General features: G+C 36.0%; 1 protein-coding gene across 1 annotated transcript; it reads right to left on the bottom strand.

The window, feature by feature from the left end:
* Nucleotides 1–4687: 4687 nt before the first annotated feature.
* Nucleotides 4688–7133, bottom strand: LOC121423333. Its single transcript, XM_041618687.1, has 2 exons — nt 6924–7133; nt 4688–5524 (listed from the first exon to the last, which is right to left on the bottom strand). The coding sequence occupies exon 2, from the start codon at nt 5433–5435 to the stop codon at nt 4890–4892; it is 546 nt and encodes a 181-aa protein (XP_041474621.1). The 5' UTR covers nt 5436–5524; nt 6924–7133; the 3' UTR covers nt 4688–4889.
* Between the last annotated feature and the right edge of the window lie 16968 nt (nt 7134–24101).

Genomic DNA, 24101 nt, shown 5'->3' on the forward strand with positions numbered 1-24101 from the left:
AATAAGAGTTTAATATGTTAATATCTTCTAAAGATAAATATATACAGTAATGGTAAGCCTACTTGAATGTAAGAGCTGAATATAAGAATGAAAATCCAGTACAATTCACGCTACTAAACATTGTCCTGAGCTTAAGATTAAAAAAGGGGGCGTAAATGTATTGGCATCTTCTAAAGATAACAATTTATTGTATCGTGAACATTAAGGATGTGGCTTATATCTCGTGGGAAATGTTCGAGTCGCTCATGTCATCATCAATCCTTCCATGACTCCGGGGAAGAATGAATGTGTTTATAGTCGTTTTCGAATCAATACTGAAGTCGGGACTCGGTCATAAATTTTTATCACAGCCATCTCCTCTGAGCTGGGCTGTGGAATTAAATCCTTGCGTAAATCATTATCGCAGCGTGGTATATAAACTACTTCTGATAGTAATGCATATTCCTTTATGTTATTTTTCTCTGTTTTTTATTATCACCATTTTTATCATTACTTTGACCATGGTTAGGGATAATGATGTAAATATTATAATTTTTTTCATATTTATTTCAATATTATTCTCATCATAGTTAACAGTTTTTTTATTATCATATTATTTCAAATATCACCATCATTATCACATATTATCATTATCATTACTATTAGTAGTATTAGTAGTAGTATTAGTAGTATTAGTAGTTGTAGTAGTAGTTGTAGTAGTAGTAGTAGTAGTAGTAGTAGTAGTAGTAGTAGTAGTAGTAGTAGTAGTAGTAGTAGCAGTGGTAGTAGTAGTAGTAGTAGTAGTATAGTAGTAGTAGTAGTTGTAGTAGTAGTAGTAGTAGTAGTAGTAGTAGTAGTAGTAGTAGTAGTAGTAGTAGTAGTAGTAGTAGTAGTAGTAGTAGTAGTAGTAGTAGTAGTAGTAGTGGTAGTAGTAGTAGTTGTAGTAGTATGATCATCATCATTAACATCATCATTACCATCATCATTACCATTAGTATTATCACTTCTTTATCATTGTTATCCTCTTTCCTCCAAGTCAAAACGAAAAAGCTCTCTTTTATAGTGGGTGAAACCTTACTGTATATAGTTTTAATTGGCCAAGAAACGATACCCCAATCCCTGCTAGAAGATAAACGTGGTAGCTATTAAAATCTATTCCGTACCCAAACCCCTCTGGGAACCCCTCTGAACTCCTGACATACCACTCATCTTAATTACCACCAACTGAGTAGCTTGACAGTCATCATAACGCCACTATGACAGTCCCCAGACAGACCTTTTAAAGGGATGTTTAACTTCTTGAGAATAACAAAAATTGCAACTACGGTCAGACAGAAATCACCAAAGATGTTTGAGCTAATCGATCGCGGCCCATGTACCTTGGGGAATTAATAACTTTTTAGTTATTGCAAAGCATGTAATGTTGGTTAGGAAATTGACAGGGTTTCCTCTTGAAATATTATTGTAGAAAATACAGCTTCAGCTGGTAGGGAATTCCATCTTAGTGGTCGATAATCTAAAAATATATAAATGAATGAATGAATAAATAAATATTAAAGTGCCGTGCACTGACAATATTTAGGGCTCCATAAAGCTCAGATTTGTTTTAAAGCTCCACAAAGTTACTTCATTCATTTAAAGGGGGAGCTGCTCCAAAAAATTAAAGCACGAAACAATAGGGTTAGGTTTAGGGTTAGGGTTAGTGTGCTTCAGTTTGGTAGAATCCGTCAAGGATTGACGGTTTGATCACCCGTTTCTGTTTTGTAAGTTTTGTAACATCACAACAGTTTTTTTTTCGTTTTCTTTTTTAAAACAATATTTGCCTCTTAAGAATGTCAAATCAACCATTATGTGCATGTATATAGTGTGTCTGGCCCTAACATGGTCCAAAGTAACCAAACTATTTCCTAGAATCCACATATATTTGGGTCGATCTTGACCATTTATATTTTGCTCGCACGCAATCATGTTCACACCAACAGATCTTTGACCATTCTGATCAATCATTGTAGTGCCTTACATGTAAAGTACATGTGACTGTTGTATATTATGATATGGTAAATTATTATAATGACCAACCACTTTTCATGCATCATGTATAATCCTCTCTAATATGAGCAGAGTTGCTGGATTCAGGTAACCATACAAAAACGCTGATGACTTCTTATCAGGCTTGGAAAGTGATCAGTTGATAATCATGCAAAATGAACGTGTTCTTCGACCTCCGTGTAATTTTGTACCTCTGTGTACCATCGACTCAACATGTTAAAAACATGTTTATTTTAAATTGTTTCATATTTGATATTTCATTTTATATTTCCTTTTTATTTTAAACAAGTAAAACTTGACGAAATGACGATCTTTTTTTGTAAAATAATGATTAAGGAAGTCTGTAGAGTGAGCATCATGATATTTTATAGGCTTTCCGGCCTAAAATACCTTAGTTACGTCAGTTTTTATACAGAAAATGCAACTCAGAGGTTTGAAGATAAACAGAGCTTATTTAATATTCGAAAAAAACTTCAATATGCAACTCAGACAGTAGAATTACATAAAAAGAAGAATGTTCATTTAATGCATTTTCGAAAAAATGAATAATTTACAACGTGCACGGGGCTCAACAATCAAGAATCAATGCAGCGAAGAATCTTAAAAACCCATTTAGAGAATGTCATATAATTCTTTTCTTCAAACTCAACAAACATAATCGAAGGGAATACATGTTATTCTTTTTTTAGTTATTTATAGCAAATAATTGTCAAAAAATACGAAATGGATAAAATAATTAAATCGACATGCAGACTTCTTTGTCTTTTAGTCCTATATCTGGATTGATTTAAGTATTAGGTCATCATTAGGCCAACATATTTTTTTTATTTCCAAGTATATGTTGTTGGTATATAAGTAATGTTACAATTACACCATCGAAATCATCTCCAAAACGACCGATGGCATGCTATATGAAATACCATAAGTAGTTTCGATCGAATAATTTTTGTTTTTACTTGTCAATACAAACATCACGTTTTTTCAGATAGTATATTTTGACATACACTCCAGAAAAATATATATTTCACCCCTTTTCCTTAATCACCCTCTCCCCTTTCTTGGTCGGATGATTTTAGGGGGGGGGGGGTTCATGGCCGCAAAGCCCCCTCCTCCGTCAGTATACCAGAGGTCGTGATCACGGTGATACAGGATCATTATATGGTACTTTGTGTCTCGAGCTGTAATTTTATTCCAACACATTAATATCGCAGTCACACCAACACACGAAATCCAAATCAACCGATGACATGCCACCAAAAAATAACGCGTATTCCTTCTATCGGCATGATCAGCCTGGAGTCGGCTTGGTCCGTGTGACTGTAGTCATGACACTATCGGGACATTTGTTGCTAACCAAACCCGTACACTGTTAAAAAAACTGATATTACAGAAAAAAGAGAAGATTTTGCAAATAGTAATAATGGAATCATTCTGTAAATTCATAAATCAGGATTTCTTTCTTCAATTTAACAGAACAGTTCTGTTTAAAAAGGGGAAAAGGGTGATTTATTTAAGGAAATTTGTAAGGTTCCATACATAAAATACCAATTTCATGTAAGATTACGCAATCTGGAAAGATTACAGGTGTTCTCGAGACTCTGCTGCAGGAACTTCTTTTATTTTAAGGATAAATTTTCTTACAGTGTACAGTTGGTAAAATATATGAACCGACCTGCTACTGTTGGTTAAAATGCACATTGCATTTATGTTAAATTTGCTTTTAACCAACAGTTGATAGATTCTTGTTTTAACCAACTTAAAGGTTGGCTAAAACATTAATGAGAGTGTGTACCCCTCGCTACAGGAAATGAAAATGACCTCACGAAACTCTCAATCCTATGGACTTATAAAATGACAAAAGTTTGGTATCAAATTGGATAATTTCATTTCTATATTTAATGTGTATTGCCATTACTCGTCACTATAGTACGAAAATGAAAGCTAAAAGCATTTCTAGATGGAGGGTAATACTGATGGATTTAAACAATAGATCTGCCATCCAGATCACAATCAGTGACGTAATGGACCAACAATGGACCTCAAGGGGGCTGAAAATGGCGTTGGTGGCAAAATTTTGAAAAGAGGCGAGCGAGACTAAATTCTGACCATTTTAAATAGAAAATCTAATTTTGAGATAAATTTTGATAATTTTATTCTTTAAAAATATATTATCACGTTTTAACCCTTTTCTTTAATTTTCTTTCCTTTCTTGTTTCTTTTTTTGCCTGGTCGTTGAACGAAGGGCAGTCATGTGTACCAAATCCGCATCTATAGGCCCTACGCCTTCAATCCCGATTGCGGTATGTTATTAGATACAGTTGGCTTGCAATTACATGATCAACGCATCTGAATAATTATTACGGCCGAGTGGAATGGCTTTATAACAATTTTAGACGTGATTATTTTACTTCCAAATGGAATTTGTCGGTATCTTTAGTGGATATGTAATTGAGACATGTAAATAAATGCTTTGTTCCGCTCGCGGGCTGATCAATAATTTAGAAGCAGGTGAAGTCATCTATGTTTTCGAATAATTACAGGAATATTCAAGAGCTGCAAGACCCGGGCATCCTTTCCCCCCCCCCCCTCCCCCACTTGATTATTTTCTGAAGTAAAAATGAAAGGGCGGCCGCATCCGCCTCTGCCATTGGACAGAACACGGAGACAACCTATTTTGGTATTTAAACATGCTATAATAAAGTATCTCAAAATCGAAATACATGAATACCAGATGATGCAGACGATATTCACAAAGGCTTCCTTTGTCACATTTCATCCAAAATAACCACTTAAAATTAACAGAATGCGTTTTTTTTCGGGAATTCAAAGTTTGTTGAATGCAGTTTAGATCAAATCACAACCTAAATATATATTTCTTGTGGTACGTACGACGAACTGGTGTTCGATTTCACAGACTTTAAAGTGACGGCCTGCTGTCCTTCCTGAACCATTTTACGTCGCAGACAGGTATACCTCCACAAGACCATGGTGCCTATTGTCACTAAGGTGGCGACGACGATGAGGACAATGCCCACCGTTCTCGACGTCGACGCGACACCATCGAGCAGGAATACCAGGCCGGCAATGAGAAGGCACAGCGCGAGGAGTGAGCAGAGGATCGCGATGGTGCAGATGCACCTGTAATGTGAGTTGCTGGGGGTGGATTTGGTTGAGGCGGGAGTGGTGGTTGTGGGCGTGGCGGCTTTAAAGGTGCGATTACTCGCTGGTGACTGGGCTCGGTCGCTGTTTGCACTACATGATCGGCTGGGCGGGGCCGCCGCCTGGAAATTGGTGTGGGTTACGAGGATGGGCTCCTGAGCCGCCTGGAGCATGTAGCTTCCCGCTGCCATGGGATGCCCGGGCCATGATACAGATGACTTGCTCGATTGCGTGCTCAGGCTCGGCATGGTTGAAAACAAGCCAGCTGATCTAATTGGATCCGATGATTGTCAAAATGTTGGGCAGCTGTGCGGTTGTTGTCCTTCGCAGTACGACGCTGGAGGGGGAAAAGAGGCGAGATGACCCATATAGTGATAGTGAATGCATCCATTTCCGACATAGATTCCATTTTCAAAGAAATGTTTAAAACATGATCAATGATCAGTGCCAGTGAAAATTCAGAAATCAAAGCAACAAAAAATACATAAAGATCTGTAGACCTAAATGAAAACCCAATCCCAATTGTGTTCAGTTGATAAAATCAATATCAAACAATGTACTGACAGAGACTTTTTATATGATATTCTGATAATTCTGAATATCTCAGAACAATACTCCTTGTCCTGTTGTAGCTTATCCAATCACAATTTCCCGTTTGACAAAGATGAATCACATTACAGGGTTAAAGGAGTGGTGTTATTATGTTTTGATAATTAACTCTAAGAAAACTTAATATGCAGCGTCCCAGGACAGCAGACAGGTTCATTTGATTATTTTTTTCTTATGATATACAGGAATAGTTTTTATTTTCTCTTTAGTTTCAATGACATCAGGGGAACTTATAAAACGAGAAAAAGGCCTAAAATCTTTCATACAAAAAAAATATCCACATAAATTTATGATTTTAGTTGTAACTTAATATAATTTTGACTGTGATGGTGATATGCATTTCCCAATAAGAAGAAAGTTTTATAGTCCTATAATGGAAGCAGTGATGGGGGCAAAGGGGCTATTAAACCAAAATTCATAACAGTTTTGCGCCATGCACAGAGGGGCAGGGGGCGATAGCCCTATATTTCTTTAAGAAGAACGAAGATGATTATCATTAAATTCATCTTTTTTATTGATAAAGAATGGCGTAATCTCTAAGTTGTCTTACTTCCCTATCCAAATACCCTGGCGCCCCCCCATCCATCCATACTCATTATTCTATCTGCATATCGTCTTTATGATACGGTCACTTGAGTAAAAACAAGGCTCCACTTAAAGAGATGTCTTAGTAAAATAATCTTATTTTTCCTTCCCTTATCATTTTATCATCACACTACTTAATGGTCAAATTATGAATAGCGATGAATAAGCACGAGGTGACACGACATTTCCTCCTGCGACATTTTCTCGGGTCTTAATATTTCAGAAGACATAGGGTTAGAGTTATAGGGTTGCAATAGAGTTCTTGGTTCAAAATGATAACAGGATAAGGATAGGGTTTATTTAGTTTTTGAGGTTAGATTTTATAATTTGCTTAACGTGCATATTTTTCCATCAGAACAATTGTCGCCGGAGCAATTGCCATGAATCTTCGATAGAAACCGCGATACATTAGGATAAAATAAAATTTAAAAAATTAGATAACTAAACTTTAATATTTGAGACCATTTTGGTTGGTGTCTTGATTTATTAATACATGAGAACAAGAAATTTATCCCGGGAAATATTTTGTAGCATAGCCTTACCTTACAGAACGCGCTGTTCCATAACTGGTCAAGAAAAAAAGGTATTGATCCTCCTCCAGTGAACACAAAACGAATCAAAGTGTTAACAATAATCAGTATCATAAGACAGTTAACATCATCTTAATACCAGCATGTATATGATTTGAAGCTCTGCTATCTTAGTTCCTAACGCCATGTAATGACAAGACCCGCAACATCTATCACGGCGTCGCATTTCGATCTCGCGATTGTAATGAGAATCCACGTCCGTCGAGAAGCAGGGAAGGGCCAGACGATATAGGCGCAATTATTTCCAGGGGTCTGTTATCAGATAGGTGAAGCACAGTTGAAGTTACAGTTCAGTAATGACTCATGTATTGTCGGAGCACCACTTGGGATGTAGCAGCTGCACTGCAAAAACTCCAGTGTTGATTTAACACCAGTCCGGAATCTATATATGTCCACACTAGAGAAGAATTGAAACAACACCAATTTGGAATCAAACTGATGCTGTTTAAATACCAATTGGTGTTGTATAAAAACCTATCTGGTGTCAGACCAAAACCAGACTGGTGTTGTTTAACACTTCTCTGGTGTGGACATATAGATTCCGGGCTGGTGTTAAATCAACACCGGAGTTTTTGCAGTGTGCTGAGATGGTGAAGGGTTGGCTTTAAATGGGTTGATGCTTTTTGGTGGAAGAAATGATTGGGGCTTTTAGGTGTGCGCTAGTATAGGCTAAAACACACGCGCTCTTTTCATTGATGTTTTGCAATCAGGAACATTCAATTGCGACATTATTCGTGCATATATAGTAAGACAGACTCACTAGAAATTTTAGTAAAAACTACATTCATTTTGGTAAAAAGGTAATGCACGATAATAAGGGGAAAAGGAGATAAAGAGAGGAAAAGTGGTCAAAGTTCAAATGCTACTTTCTAAACTTTATCTCAATAATATTTATACTGAAGCTTGGTATATTGACAACGTAAGTTTAAAACATCCGAACGCATTTCCTGTCATCTGTAAGAATATAATGATGTAAATAGTAAAGGTGACAAATTATCTTGTATCATTTTGTTGGGTATACAAGCCCCGTACAAACTTTCTTGTTAAAGCTTAAATTTGTATTGAAAATAGTACAAGTACAAGACATGCTATGATAAAAGACGGTCGAAAAAGCGGGTAGAATGGATCGATATTTGTCTCCTCAAGATTCTGACTAGTGCTCCCCCCCAAAAAAACCCCCACATAATAATGATCAAATGAATATATGAATTATTGAATGAATAAACAAACACATAAAAGCAACAAGAGGCGCGCCTCTGGCAGTCTCGCCTGCATTACGCGATTCAATATAGCAGCAGTGCTAACTTTGAAAATGACTATGAAATAATAATTCACAAAAACACCATTCATACAATATGCTACTAACTTCATTGACCCTAAATGACATTTGACCTTGACCAAGTGACCTGCGACATGTGCAAAATGAGCAATGATACTGGATTACCACTATGTCCACATTTCATTAACTAAATCAATAACCTTTCAAAGTTATGATTGTAATTCAACAATTATCTAAAACATGGCCAAAGTTCATTGACCCTAAATGACTTTTGACCTTAGTCATGTGACCTGAAACCAAGGCAGGATGTTCAGTAATACTTGATTACCCTTAAGTCCAAGTTTCACGAACTAGGTGCATATACTTTCTAAGTTACGGTGTCATTTCGAAAACTTAACCTTAGGTTAAGATTTAATGTTGACGCCTCCGCCGCCGCCGTCGGAAAAGCGGCAGGTGACACAAACGTAAGTAAATAAATAAGCAAATGAAAATGGAAAAAAAGTACAATCTAAAACGGCAAAATTTACCACTTCCCCATATTGACAACCCAAAAAAGTTTTTAACTCCTAAACCTTTCAACATTTTGCCATTTTTTTTCGAGGAAGGGCGTTTACAGGGTGGGGGTCACCCTGTAAACGCCTACTTGTGAGAAAATTGTAAATTGTAATATTAGTTTTGATACATTTTGTTGTGCAAAGTATTTCTATTTTTATTTCCTTTATACTTCATTTTCCTCTCTTAACAGCTTAGAGGCAATTTTGCGGTATATAAAAATTGTTTATTATTATTATTTGCATGGTTCATGTATTTGACTTCATAGCCAAAGTATTGCATTCTGGGTAAAGAAACCGGAAACTATTTGAGTGTTATATAGTTCAAGAGGGCACTAGATGACAGTATTCAATATGGCAGAGGCATATCGTCTCTCACTACGACCATTATATTGCGATTGACGAGATTCATGTAAGAGACATGGTATAAAATACCAAAGGGTACTGTGTCACAGAGCAAAAACTATCAGTGGGGCCCCATAGTGTTGCGCCCCCATTTCATTGCATTCGTAGCTGCTGCAATCTTTCAGGGTATGAACAGTATGTAGCTAGAGGGGCCTGTTTCTTTAACCCTTGTAATGTCATTTTTATAAACTCATTTGGGGCGGCATTTTTTTTTTATTTGGTACTGGATCTTTTTACGTTCAGTGGTGAAATATTGAAAAGACTTATTCCTAATTCTTTTTACATTAATGATCTGTTTGTACACGTCTCTTTCAACGGTGTAGAGTTGGGGCGGCTTTGGGCTCTGCCCCCCCCAAAAAAAAGAAAAAAAAATCCACAACCATTAAAAGTAAAGAAGGTGAAAAGGAAAGGAAATGGGCGAAGTATAATACTTATTAAATGTTATGTAAAACTATCACAACATTAAATTTTCATTTTAGAAATGAAAATTATCTTTCTACGCTTGTTAGCGACCTTTTCATTTTCCACATACCCCATGTTGCTTCCCCTCTGACCTCTTCACTCATTGCGACATATGCGTTTTCTTCATGATTCGAGCCCCGTTTAATAAAGACATAACGACGCACAATTCCTATACCAAGTTTACTATTAGCCAATCAATCGTAATGTTAATGCAAATTTTTCACTTCGAATCAAGAAGTTTTAAGTACTAGTAAGCTATTAAGGTCCTCGAGTGGTTTCGGGAGTTGTCAAATTGAAAAAAAAATCGTTGTCTTCCGAGATGACAAATAAAGTATAAGATTCAAATGGACCTAAATCATAGAAACATGGTATACCATTCGTAGACATAGGAAATTTATATATACTCTATACACAATAAAAAATTATACAACGCTGTTTACTATATGAATCTTATAGTAGTTGTTTAAACAGTTTAAACAAGTGTTTGAATATTAAGCAACAAAGTTTAATTTTCAATATCTAATCTTCAATGAATTAAACATGATTATTTAAACGTTTAAACAAATAATGCAAGGTTCATATAGTAAACAGCGTTGTATAAAATCTTAAACAGCATTTTTACTGTGTATACATTTGGTTTACACGTTTTCTCTCCTCTCTCTTCCTCTTCTGTGACAAATAATCATTGGCGGATCCAGGGGGGGGGGCAAAGTCGGCCCGTGCCCCCCCCCCCTTAAGAGGCACAATTAAAATTTGTAATGTAAAAATGCCTTTAAAACAGAAGTGTGCCACTCCCCCTTTTTTTTTAATTGAAGACATTTTAATTTTTTATTGCTTGTCATTTTTTTCCTGGGAAAAATGTGCCCCGCCCCCCGTTTGGAAAATCTTGGATCCGCCCCTGCAAATAACATACTACACGCGTTCTGGAAATTGTTACACAACTGCGATGTATTTTATTCAATACCTCTAAAACAGATTATGATATTAAGAGAAATGAAAAAAAAAGTTATTGATTGTACTGGAGTTGAGTTAAACGATTTCAATCAAACGAAATCCACTATGATGTTTTGTCATTTAAGTCACTTAGTCATTGTAGTATTACATCTGTGTCGCGTTTATGAATATACTTCACATTTCATTTCACCGTTTTACAGAATTTTGATTTTCCTGTCAGAAAAAAGGTCATACATTAAAAACATTCCATCAAAAATTAATTAATTCGACAAGAACAAGATGGGTGCATGTTACATTCCAGCGATAATCACGATATTTATTATAACATCCTTTCAAGAAAGGACAGTATTACATTTTAGTCCGCGCAAAACACTCCAGATATCTAGAATGAAATTCTGTTATAAATAAATCATTAATGTGGCATGCTAAATTACTTAATAAAGATGACAGGTGTATTCATAAAAATAAATCGTTAAAATCTTCTTTTTTTGGTTTTTCTTCTGTTTTTTTTCTCCTTGTTTAATGGTATTTTCTGTTTTGATCTCTAATTCTTCTTGGATTGAATTATTAAATCAATGTACACCTACATGTTTATATGATTATTTGCATGAAATTGGTCGATTTATATGTGAAAAATATCACGTTGTCTGACAATCTCAGGATATTCCCTTATTGCTCTTTCATTTTTGCATGATACATATAAATAGTTTTACATACAGACCAGACAACTGCAGTGCAATCAATATAGTTCATTCATCCTAAATTCACACTATACATGCGTAAATGTAAATAATTCCTCAACCTTATACGGATTTTTATTCCTTTATTAGTGTAGAACACTGTCCCGCAGAAATTATGTCAGCTTTATTTTATGGAAAATGCTCTGGGTGAAATAGATATGTTTCACCTAAACACGTTGAACTTAATCTAAACGTGAAATACGAGTGCTAAACATTCCAAATGACATTTAAGGCCTACCTGCTAATCAACAAACTTGTATAATTATTTTGTGACTGACTGAGGAGCTTATTTGATTACTTATAACATGTTTTTTATATATATAAAACAGTGCAATAAATGATTATCGCTTAAATAAATGCAGTCCTATCCATTAAAAATCGAGTTTTCAGACTTTACCTGTTTGATCAAAGTGACAAAAAACAAATGTGTTAATATCTTCTATAGATAAGCTATGCTAACATAACCGCATTCCACGGACGCTATTATACAATTACTTGTTCGATGTTTCTGACCAGCATATTGTACAGTTCAAACAACGCAATTCAGTAAAATGTTCAAAAAGTAGTATAAACAAACATGAATCACAATGTAAGGCACCGGGTCAGCTTGGTTCAAAGTTCCAACAACATCTTACCATAATACTACGTAGGTACATATATGTTAAAAGACATACACTCAAAAGGATTGATCAAAATGACCATTATCTTGGTCAATATGTCCGACAGAAAAAAAATCACAATGAAATAAAAATCATTGGTTAGAATCTATCAGGAATTGGGTTGATTTTGACCAATTTTATCGGTCGGACCCATATCAAACAAGAGAATGGTCATTTTGACCCATCCTTTTTAGGGTGTAGCAGTGGCTATTATTATATGGTTTTTAGGGTTCAACGTATATGACCAGCATATTCAGCATTTCAAATAGGCCTAATGTATTTCAGTAAATTATTAACAGTAAAAGTATCACCCACTATAGATAGTAATAATAATTAACACATATTTAGAGAGAGAGTAACAGAATCGTTAAACAATGTAAGGCACAAGGTCAAACAGAACTATGCAGGCACATTGATAATTTAAAGATATTGACTACCAATATTTTATGTCGTTTGTGATATGTTGTCAAAAATGCACACTAAGCATGCCGAGTGATTGGATGTTTTATTTAAAGTGCATGCCATTATAAATCTCACAACGCTACATACTTCCCTAATCATGCTAATCTATTCTAACTAGTATACAGGGCCGTTGCTAAAGGGAGGGGGAGGAAGCCTGCAGGCACAGACCCTCATTGGAACTTTGATCAACAAGTGTGCCTCCACGCGAAGACTAGCACATAAAAAACTCGCTGTTTGAGAGAGCCTTCAGTACACAAGGCATGAGTAGGCTACACATTCAGTCAAGGGTTTGCCCAGCAGACTAAGGGGGAGGTGGGGTGCGACATCCCTCCCCACCTCATTACTCTTCATATCGTCGCTAAATCTGCGTTCCCATCGGGGAAACAGAAATGAAAGAAAAGAGGAGAGGGGGAAAGGGAAGGGAAAAAGAAGAAGAAAAAAGAAAGGAGAGAAAAGGGAAAGAGAAAGAGGGAAAGAGAAACAGAAAAAGGAAAGCAGGGGCTGTTGTACCAATGATGAAATGTCGGGTCACGCAGGAATGTTCCAACTGTCTCTGCCGGGGCACGCAGGGATGTCCCAACTGTCTCTGCCGGGCATGCATCCAGGGATGTCCCAACTGCTTCATCTACCGACAGTGATTGGAATGTTCCGGTTTTATATCTAAATCGCCTAAAAATTAAACCCGCGCTTTTGTACCGACAGTGATTAAAATAGCCGGGTTGTGGGTAAATTTTCAGCTTGCGTTTCGCACTCGCATCTTTCATTTAGTGAGATCTACGACTGTCAGAAAAATGATAAACTGTCGGGTCACGGAGGAATGTTCCAACTGCCTCGTGTACCGACAGTGTCACCTAGGGCTGTTCCAACTGCCTCATTTAGCGACAGTGATTAGAATGTCCTTGTTTTAGGTCTAAATCGCAAAAAAATGTAACTAGCTGATGAGAATATGGAAAAATTCCAAAAGTCGTCATCGTCGGACCTCGAAAATCGGTACCAATATCTGTCGGTATCAAGGGCCTCCACCCCCCCCCCCCCCTCCCCACTGGAAAAGGCATAGCGACGTCCTTGAGTACAGGACATGTTGCAGTGACAAAAGAATGCATGCATACCAAATTCCCATGTATATTTAATATCATCGATTTGACGGCTTACTCAATTCGCTCACTGAAAATATTCAATATTATTAAATGCATTATATCAAACTTGACCCCACACGCCCCCCCCCCCCTTGTGTTTCTTTTGTTTTCAACACTCAGACTTGTGTGCCCGCATAACCCCTGGTTGGAACCTTTATCCCAAAGAGGGTATTTACACCTGACGAGCACAAGTACAAATACATTTCAAGTCCAGAGGGGCCGGCCTTCGGTACAAAAGTCAGTGCCAGGGGACTTCAAATTAAATATGCTGCGTATTCAGGCCGTTTTCCACGAGTGAAGCGGTTGCACAGAAATCTATACTCAGACTACAGTAGATTTTTTCCAAACCTGCATCAAATCGGTATAAGATGGCGGAGGAGAGTCTAAACCAGGGGATACCGGTGAGGGCGCCATCGAAAGATCACGTTGGCAATGGGTGGATTGAACCGGTGAATACTGGCTGCTCGTGGAAGATGGGCGTTTCGTAGCCGGTTTACTGGTATCAGGTGAATAATGACCGTGGGTGGATTGAACCGGTGAATACTGGCAGTATGCGGATGATGGGCGTGTGCTAGCCGCTTGATCCCGAATGGACTGAACCGGCGAATGCAGGCAATATGCCGAAGATGGGCGTTTGCTAGCCGGTTTATCTGGCGAGTACTGACCGTGGGTGGATAGAACCGGTGAATACCGATTGTAAGCGGATGGGTGGTTGCTAACCGGTTGCTCATGTTGCATAGCTTCTAGAAATTTAGCTTGATTGGGGTGAATTGATGTTAGTGGACCCAGTGGTTGAGTGTTTGATCCTTTCCCATTAGATTCTGGAGGGTGATCAATCTTTGAAGATGAGCCGGACGGATGGAAAACGGAAGTGGATGTCATGGCAACACCAGCGTACACCCCTGACGATGAAGTACTCTTCTTGATATAAAAGCACCAAACGACAGACACGATCAAAAGTATGATTCCAAACACAACAACTGCTATACCTGCCGAAAACTGTCGGTGTGCCGACTTCCTGATTTCCGGGAAATGTTCGTACAAACCGTCGGATATCGTTTTTTTCCTTGCCAATGCTATGGCTAACACGGCGGCTCCCATGGCGATGACCAAACAGGACATGATCGTTAAACATATTGAACATGGGTAGCAGCGATGCTCGCAAGGTCTACTGGGGGTATTTGCTTTCATCTTGTAAGTGCTTGATTGCAGGGGAAAAGAACTTGTTGATGCCGCCATTTTCATCTCTACAGTTTGCGATGAGGAAAAAGACATCAGAAATATATAGGCCTATCCCTCGCTCGCTCTGAACTTCATCAACCTCGAAACGTCAGTTGAGCTCTCTCCTATGAATAGAGAAAAACCGTGTACGAAATAAAACATGATCAATGTTTATATTACACCTGGATAAATAATTGATTTATGTTATAATGAGAGAAGACCGCGAATACTCGAAATCTGTTTCAATATAGGAAATTGTAAAATTTGATGAAATAGCCCAGATGGTTCATTTTCGACGACAGAAAAAAAGTATATATAAAACAAAAATATTGTACATAACAAAAGGTCCTTCAGAACCATAATCCATAAATCATTATGATTAGTTATTTACCTTTTAGTAATTACGATACCATACAGACAAGCATGAATTAATCTATTGTAAATAGATTCATACTGCAATGTAATTGTTGTTGTTGGCAATGCTTGGCAAATAACTTATCGAATTGAATATTCAATTCAAAATGATTTATTAAGATAAAAACTTCCATCGCAGCACTTAGCCGAATTACAAAGAGCTTTTACAATATAAAAGTTTGAAATCATAAGGAATAAGCATAGTGTAGAACATAACAACAAAAACATAATACAATAAAGCAACAAAATTATGGTACATATCATCGAATCATTAAATTTCTTATTAAAATTTATCTGAGGTTTCATTTTTTCACATGAAAGAGCGTTTCACGTTTCAATTTTTGTGTGATAGTTTGAAGACGATAGTGGATTCGGAAAATGAAATGGACCAAAAACACCTTGAAGTAAGAAGCAAAAATGAACGAAAATTAAAAATCCTGAAACTCGTTTTAAAAACAGATTTTTTCATAGAAACGATTGTAAAAAAGTCATAATCAGGTTATCTTGACCTTTAAATTTGGCATTTAGTAAGAATAAATAATATCAATAAAAATGATAATAACAACAACAATAATAATAATAATACAAATATTAGTAGTAACAATAATAATTATGATAATGATAATAATAATACTTATAGGCATATTAATCACATTATTCTATACATTATCATATACATGATTAATGTTTATATCTCCTGATTTATTTTTACAATCAAACGCTAACCATATATTTGTACATTACCATACCATATACATGATTAATGCAATCATTTAGTAAGAATCAAAAATAGTGATATTAATAAAAATAATAATAACTACAACAATAATGATGATAATAATGATGAAAATATTAATTGTAGTAACAATGATAATGATAACAATAATACTTATAGGCCTATTAATCGCATTATTCTATACATTATCATATACATGGTTAATGTTTATACCTCCGGATTTATTTTTACAATCAAACGTTAACCATATTTTTGTACATTACCATATCATATACATGATTAATGCGTATATCTCATAATTATTTTTACAATCTAAAACTGACCATAATTATTTTTTTAGTTCAAATTTATATACCAACAAGAGGCAAAATATTATGGGCTATAACCTAAGTGTATTACGGCTATACACTGACCGAAGTAGGCACATCCATGATGGAGGATTAGTCGGCGTTGAAGTGTAACCATATATCTATGATATAACAAGGGCAAGTCTATATTCATGGCAGCCAGAGTGCGAGTGTACTATACGAATAGAAATACCATCTCTTGTAATGTAATCATATGCCTGGCAATGTTGTTATAGAATGAAAGTGAAACTGCGAGTGAGCATACCCAGACTGTAACTGTCGTGCAGAAAAAAAAAATAGGCATGTATCTCACTAAGCTACATCGTTCTTTCAACTCCATTTTCATCTTATTTTCATTTTTTGAAATTAGGCCTTTATAGTTTTATTTTGTGTTTCAATGTGTTTAATTAACAGCGTCCTTTGAATAACACTTGTTTATTTGTTTTTATTTGGTCATTATTATCATTTACTTTTATTATCATTATTATTATCATTATTATTATTACTACTAATATTATTATTTTATTATCATTATTATTATTATTACTATTATCATCATCATCAACATCATTCCCTAACACCAGCAACACCATCATCATCATCATTTCGATATCATGGCATCACTGTTATAATCATTATTATTATCATCATCATATTTACAGTATAGAAATGGAACAAGGGGATACCATAGCATATCATTAAAAAATGAAACATTCATTCCAGATCCGTATAAAGTATTGAAAAGTAGATGATTTTACACTCGTCATCGTCGTGATCATCATCATCATAATCATCACCATCGCCGTCTTCATCATCATCATCAATATCACCACCACTACCGTCATCATCAACATCAATGCTACACCGCCATCATTATCACCATCACCATCATCATCATCATCATAATCATTGTTATCATATCACCATTATTATCGTCATCATCCATTCTCTCCATCCGTTATAACTCAACATTATGATGTGAATCTTACCTCGTTTCAAAGAAGTTAAACATAGCACCAATATTCTCAGAGTTGGTTGAATTCATCCTGCTTTTAAAAAAAGCCTTGACAAATGGGAAGTGTGGAAGAGCGGAAAGCTTACATCATTTCCGAAGTAGATTGCACTGAATATGAACGTTGGTGGACGGGAATGTTATCCCCAAATATTGGCCCCACGAATGGCGAAGGTATTCATGTCGTGTTTCGGTATTGAAGTCGGATATCCGAAGCGAACGCTTCTGGACGCACACCACTAATAGTAAATAAAATGACGCAATGGTTGGAAAAATATTCATGTAAAATCAACGGTGCATATCTGAGCATTTTTTTTTCATATGGGCACAGAGAGGGATTACTACTGAATCTGTTCAGTCCCATGGGAGAGAAGTAATTTGTCAATGCTGGGTTTTATGGGAACTTAATTAGTTGCCCAAGAAACCCTGTGAGCACTGTGACTGCAACCAAGTTTGCATGTAGTCTTGGTTTGAGCCCCTGTTGCGCGAAAAAATGCTGCAAAACACCTTTCATATCTTTAGCGTTTGAAGGATATTGGATGAACTACCAAACGATAAAGGTGTGGATAATGTCATTATTAAGACTTATTTTTTGGCGATTTTTTTCAAATCTCACTTTTAACACATGAATCTATGGGGAAATAGTTAGTGATGAAGGTATGCCCTCCTGGCGCCCTACCCATCATGGTGATTCATAACACTCTATTATGGAAAGCCAAAACGATCACTTATTATAATTCTCAGTCGCTCGAAGTGTTTGTGCCATCGTACCTCGTTGAAAATGGTCGCAAATGTCGACTTGCGATTCATAATACTTATTAAGCAAAGTTTATCTGGGATTGAAATTAAAATGGAGCACAGAAATCGCTGTTAAAGGGATACTCCTGGCTGAAGATATTTATATCCAAATGAATAAAAGTAAAATTCACGGAGCAAAATAATGGATATTTCATCAAAATCGGATAACAAATAGCGAAGTTAATTGAATTTTAAAGATTTGGTGAAGCAGTTCTCGGCATGTCGTCATGAATATTCATTAGTTGGGATAATGATGTCACATCCCACTTTCCATTTTTCTTATATTTCATTACATGAAATCACACTTGTTTCACTTTTTCATAAATGTGTAAATGATGTGTCTCCTTTATGACGAAATACATGTAGGTTGCATCAATAAACAACTAAGGCACTTAGTCATTTGGTTTAGTTCTTTGTAAAAAATTTTAGAATAAACCTAATATCATAATATAATAAAATAAAAAAAAAAAGAAGTGAGGATATAACATCATCAGCCCATCTAATGAATATTTATAAAGACATGCCTAGAACTGTTTCAACGGAATAATGCAAATCTTTAATCAATCAAGCTGGCAATCAATCAACCAATCAATCAATCAACAAATCAACCAACCAATCAATCAATCAATCAAGCGAGCAATCAATCAAACAACCAATCAATAATCAACCATTCAAGCGAACAATCAATTAATTAATCAATCAATCAACCAACCAAACAATCAATCAATCAATCAACCAATCAATAATCAACCCATCAACAAACCAATCAATAAATCAACCAATCAATTAAGCGAACAATCAATCAATCAAAAAATCAAGCGAGCTATCAATCAATCAATCAATCAACCAACCAAACAACCGATCAATAAATCAACCAATCAACCAACCGATCAACCAATCAAGCGAACAATCAATCAATAAATAAATCAAGCGAGCAATCAATCAATCAACCAAGCAACCATTAAGCAATTAATCAATTGATCAACCCTCACTCGTCACTTCATATAATGAATAAAAGAGATATTACATTCAGTGAAAATATAACACAATGTTTATCCGCGTTAATAATGCATACATTTAATAACAATGAAAGTCAAAAAAAAAAGATGCAATTTATCGTGCATAATATTTATTCATTCTTTAATTTCTGAGTATCCAATATTCAATATAAATGCTCTCCGTCACAGAAAGAAAGATATGAAACAAACCAACTGAGAAAGGTCGAAAAATGCTTAATTATTCCACTATAACTTTTTTTGTACCTCTAAACGAGGGATTTATTCATAATTCATCACACATGTCATAATAAACTGAACATCACAATACATTTACATTTTCTCCGGCAATCTCTTATCTGGCTTCTTCAATTCTTTGTTTGTAATTACTCTATTTTCCATTTCTCTTACAAAAAGGTATAACTATAACTAGTTTCGGTTTTATTTCTTCAGATAGTGAAATAAAATGATAAACAACAAACTAATACCTAACTATTGTTTAATTGGTTTCCTTTTTGTTCAAACAATATAAGCAAACAGCAGCAATCTAAATCTTCGAGACATGAATACAGCAAGAAGTCTTTACACAAACCTTGAAAATAAATTGTTTAGTTTGTCACATTATCATACCCTGAATGTAAAGATATTAATTAACGTAATAATTACCCGATGCGTTTCAATCGATTATGAAAGAGCATCAAGGGCTATCCAATGGTAAGTTGGTAATGGTAATGGTGTATATATATATATATATATATATTATCATTTAAAGCCAAATGCTGAATTGCAAAATCTTTTAAAAGTATCTTGATATAAACATTTTAACGAATTACATAATTACACAATGCTTAATAAATCAAAAAAGTTTAACGATCTATAAAATAAAACAAACTTGCCTAGATAAATGAGTTCGTAATAATTATATCATGCATTATTGTACCAAAAAAAAAACAGTATAGACACACACACAAAACATTTATTTAAAACACATAGGCCATTTCCATAAACTAAAACTGCGAAACGGGAATGAGAGCGAGAATAGTAGGATTTAGCTGAAGTGAGAAAGGAGGGGGAGTGGATATAGAATAGGAAAGTAAGAGAGAGCAAACGAGGAGAAGAAAGTTGAGTTGAAAGTTGGGAAGACAGGAAGTTATCTAGAGGAAGTAGAAACAGGAAGTTGTAAGGCTGCAAAGTTCAGGTAAGAATTGAAAGGAACGAAAAATTGGAAAAATTCGAGTGTACATCATAAAGGATAATCCTAGTTCAAAAAATATGTAGTTCAGATTGGCATCTGGTTATGGCATATTAAAAAGTGTGAAAGGTAGCTGTAGAATCTTCAACGATCGGGAAAAATAGAAAGGGGAGAGAGTAAGGCGGACAGAGAGGGGTATGGGTGTGGTTCAAAAGAGGGGAAATGGATACATGTCGTAGAGATGAGGATAACAATTAAAACATAACCAGTTTTAGTAAGCAGTGACTTCAAACTTTAGAATTATCAAACGAATCAGTGAGACATGGTGAGATATTGTGTGTGCAAAAGTAACGAGAACTTTTCTACATTAATTTTTGAACAATTTATTGATCAATTATCAGTTTGAGATAACATCAAAGGTTCAGATACAAGATGCTAGACTCAGTCTGGCATACTACATGCTTTGGCATTCTACAGGCCGGGTGCTCATTTAACACCTGGGTGGAGAGTGGGAAAGCGTGGATCATGCCTTGCCAAAGGACGCTAGGCCATGGTGGGATTCAAACACACGACCCTCTGATTGCAAGGCGAGAGTCCGAACCGCTACACCACGACGCTTCCACAAATATGCCAACATGGCCAACTGGCCACCACTTCTTTGACAAGGGGAACGCCTCTGGCAGTCTCGCCTACATTACGCGATTCAATGTACATCATGTAGCAACAGTGCTGACTTTGGACATGTTGGAAACAGCTATTGATTAATCATTCACAAAAGAAAACACCCATATGATAATAAGATACTAGTACTATGTCCACTGACCCAACTTGTCCTTTGACCATAATCTTGTAACCTATAAGACGTGTGCAAAACATACTTGATAACCCTTATGTCTATGTTTCATGAACTACAATTGCAGATCCATAAACTTTCCAAGTTATGATGACAATTCAGCAAATACCCCCAACATTATCAAAATTCGTTGACCCTAAATGACCTTTGACCTTGGGCATGTGACCTGAAACTCGGATGTTCAGGGATAATCAATTGTTCTTATGTCTAAGTTTCATGAACTAGATCCATAAATTTTAAAAGGTATGATGAGAATTCCACAAAAAACTCCATTATGGTCTAAGTTCATTGACCCTAAATGACCTTTGACCTTGGTCATCAGGCGCAGATCCAGGAGGGGGCCGAGCCGGCCCCGCCCCCCCCCCCCCTATTTTTTGACAACCTGCAGAAAAGGTGTACTCTTTACGTTGATAGAAACTACGAAAAACAGAAAGAAAAGTAAGAAAGAGGTATTTTACCCATGATGTGTAATTTACAGCCTCGTAACGACCGGCCCGACCTCGAAAAGAAACCAAAAAAAAAGGTGAGGGGAAGAATTGGAAAATAGACTTTATATAAAATTTTTCGCTCGCGCTTCGCGCTCGCATTGCCTGTGAAATGAATCCCATTCAAGAGGGTTAAATGACACTGATATATAACCAATATATATATACAATATATCCAGCTCGGACATCAAGCTTTCGTTATTTTGTTAATGTGTATCAAAATGTTCAGCTCGCGCTGCACGCTCGCATCGTTTGATTTGTGAGAAACCTATGCTCTTTGGAAATTCTTACCAAAATTTGTCAAAATGTTCCTTTATCATGTCAGTATATCAAAAAATTAAGCTCATGCTTCGCGCTCGCATTTAATTGTTTGAGACACACAGCTTGTTTATTTAAATAAAAACGCGCTTAGACTGTTCATTTTTTTCAGGTCGGAATATCAGAAATTTTGAACTCGCGCTTCGCACTCTCATTATTTAATTGGTGATACTTGTATCCTCTCCATTAATCACTAAAAACAGTCCTAATTGAGTCACTTTTCACGTTACTATATGATAAAATTTCGGCTCGCGCTTCGCGCTCGCATTGTTTAGTTGGATACTTATCTTTGTTCATGATTATAAAAACTGCTCTGAATCTTCAGTTCTAAGGACATAAAATATCAAACATTTTTAGCTCGCGCTTCGCGCTCGCATTATATATTAAGACCACATGAGATACCTTATATTTTTTATAGCAATAAAAACTAACATATACTTAAAACTTCAGTCTTTAGTTAGGACTACCCCTTGAAAAACCAACCAAAAAAAAAGCCAGATTGTAGCGGCCAATCGAGAAAATGTTGATCAAAATATTTTTCGGCCCCCCTATTGGCGAAAGCTGGATCCGCCCCTGGTCATGGGACCTGAGACTCAAGGATCTCTAGAAATACACTATTACCCTTATGTCCAAGTTTCATAAACTCGGTTCATATACTTTCTAAGTTATGATGACATTTCAAAAACGTAACCTTGGTTAAGATTTCAATGTTGACGATGCCGCCGCCGTCGGAAAAGCGGCGCCTATAATCTCGCTCTGCTATGCAGGTGAGACAAAAATGAAACTGCTCACAAGAATTGCTTGTCCTTTTGCCAGAGGGAGAAGTTTTCTTTGCGTTTATTTTTATGGAGCTAGTGCAAGTACGTCCTCCTTTGGATTCAGAATGTGGGTTCCTTTATTTTTTTTCTATTTCTTTGTTTTGTTTTCTTCTTCTTTTCATTTTCAGATAATCAAACCTTTCAATGAAACCCGTGATATAAGCCTACCGCTGATAACCCAATATGTAACCAGGTGACTGTTTCATGAAAGTTATCATAAATGACAATATGCCCCCCCCCGAAAGTTACCATAGTAACAATCGGGGGCAGTGCTATACTAACCTGCACAAGAATAGGGATTCCAGTGAAAAAAAAATACACCAGGGGTTAGTTTCATAAAGCTGTTCGTAAGTTAAGAGCGACTTCAAGAACGACTGGTGAACCTTTCTTACAAGCTAAACCATCGCCAATGATGTATACCATTTACCAAAGAAACACTTTAAAAATTCGAATGTTAAATCAACATTTGAAAGGTTGGAGGAGTGACAACCTTTTCCAAATATTAAACCCAACCTTGTATTAAACTGAATCCCACATTTTAAGTGTTGGGTAGAACCACTTAAAGTGGTAAATGCAACATCTAGAAAATATTGTTACTCCTCCAGCCTTTCAAATGTTAAGTTAACATTTCTTGTTTTTAAAGTGAAGGATCACCAGTCGTTATTAAAGTCGCTCTTATCTTTATACAAACAGCTTTATGAAACACTCACCAGTATACTTAATAAACACTGTGCAAGCGCCGTTGAAACATGTGCTACATTATTTTTGTTGAAATGAAATATGAGAACGACATAATGTTGGCGATGAAATTCGAGGTTAACACTTTAATTTTCAAATTTTTTGATATTCAAATTCAAATTCAAATTTATTTCCACAATTAAAAATATACGTATATACAAATCGTTGACATTAAAAGATATATTACACGTGGAGGGGTCAAAGAAAGCACAACTGCTTGTATAAATTGGCCCCCAATATTTTGAAAGAAGGAGAAAAAAATGAGTGTATTACGAATGGACAATCCTCCATGAATCAATGTAGATAGCAAAGCCGGTCTAACGGGGGTTCAGAATCCGATGAACTGGGTTCAATTGCCACTTGGTGCGCCAGTGCCCTTTGGAAAGGCATTTATACGCATTACCCGGCCCCTCGGAGAGGAATTCAACCCTTTCCGTCCTATAAGCTTACAAGCATTCATATTTTCTCAGCAATCAGGTAAAGAGCAACATCAGCAGCACATGAGATCAATACTTTACAAATAAAGCAATCTTAGGTAAAATTAGAAATCCAAGC

This window comes from Lytechinus variegatus, chromosome 10, assembly GCF_018143015.1.
Source record: "Lytechinus variegatus isolate NC3 chromosome 10, Lvar_3.0, whole genome shotgun sequence".
In the NCBI taxonomy this organism is placed as follows: Eukaryota; Metazoa; Echinodermata; class Echinoidea; order Temnopleuroida; family Toxopneustidae; genus Lytechinus; species Lytechinus variegatus.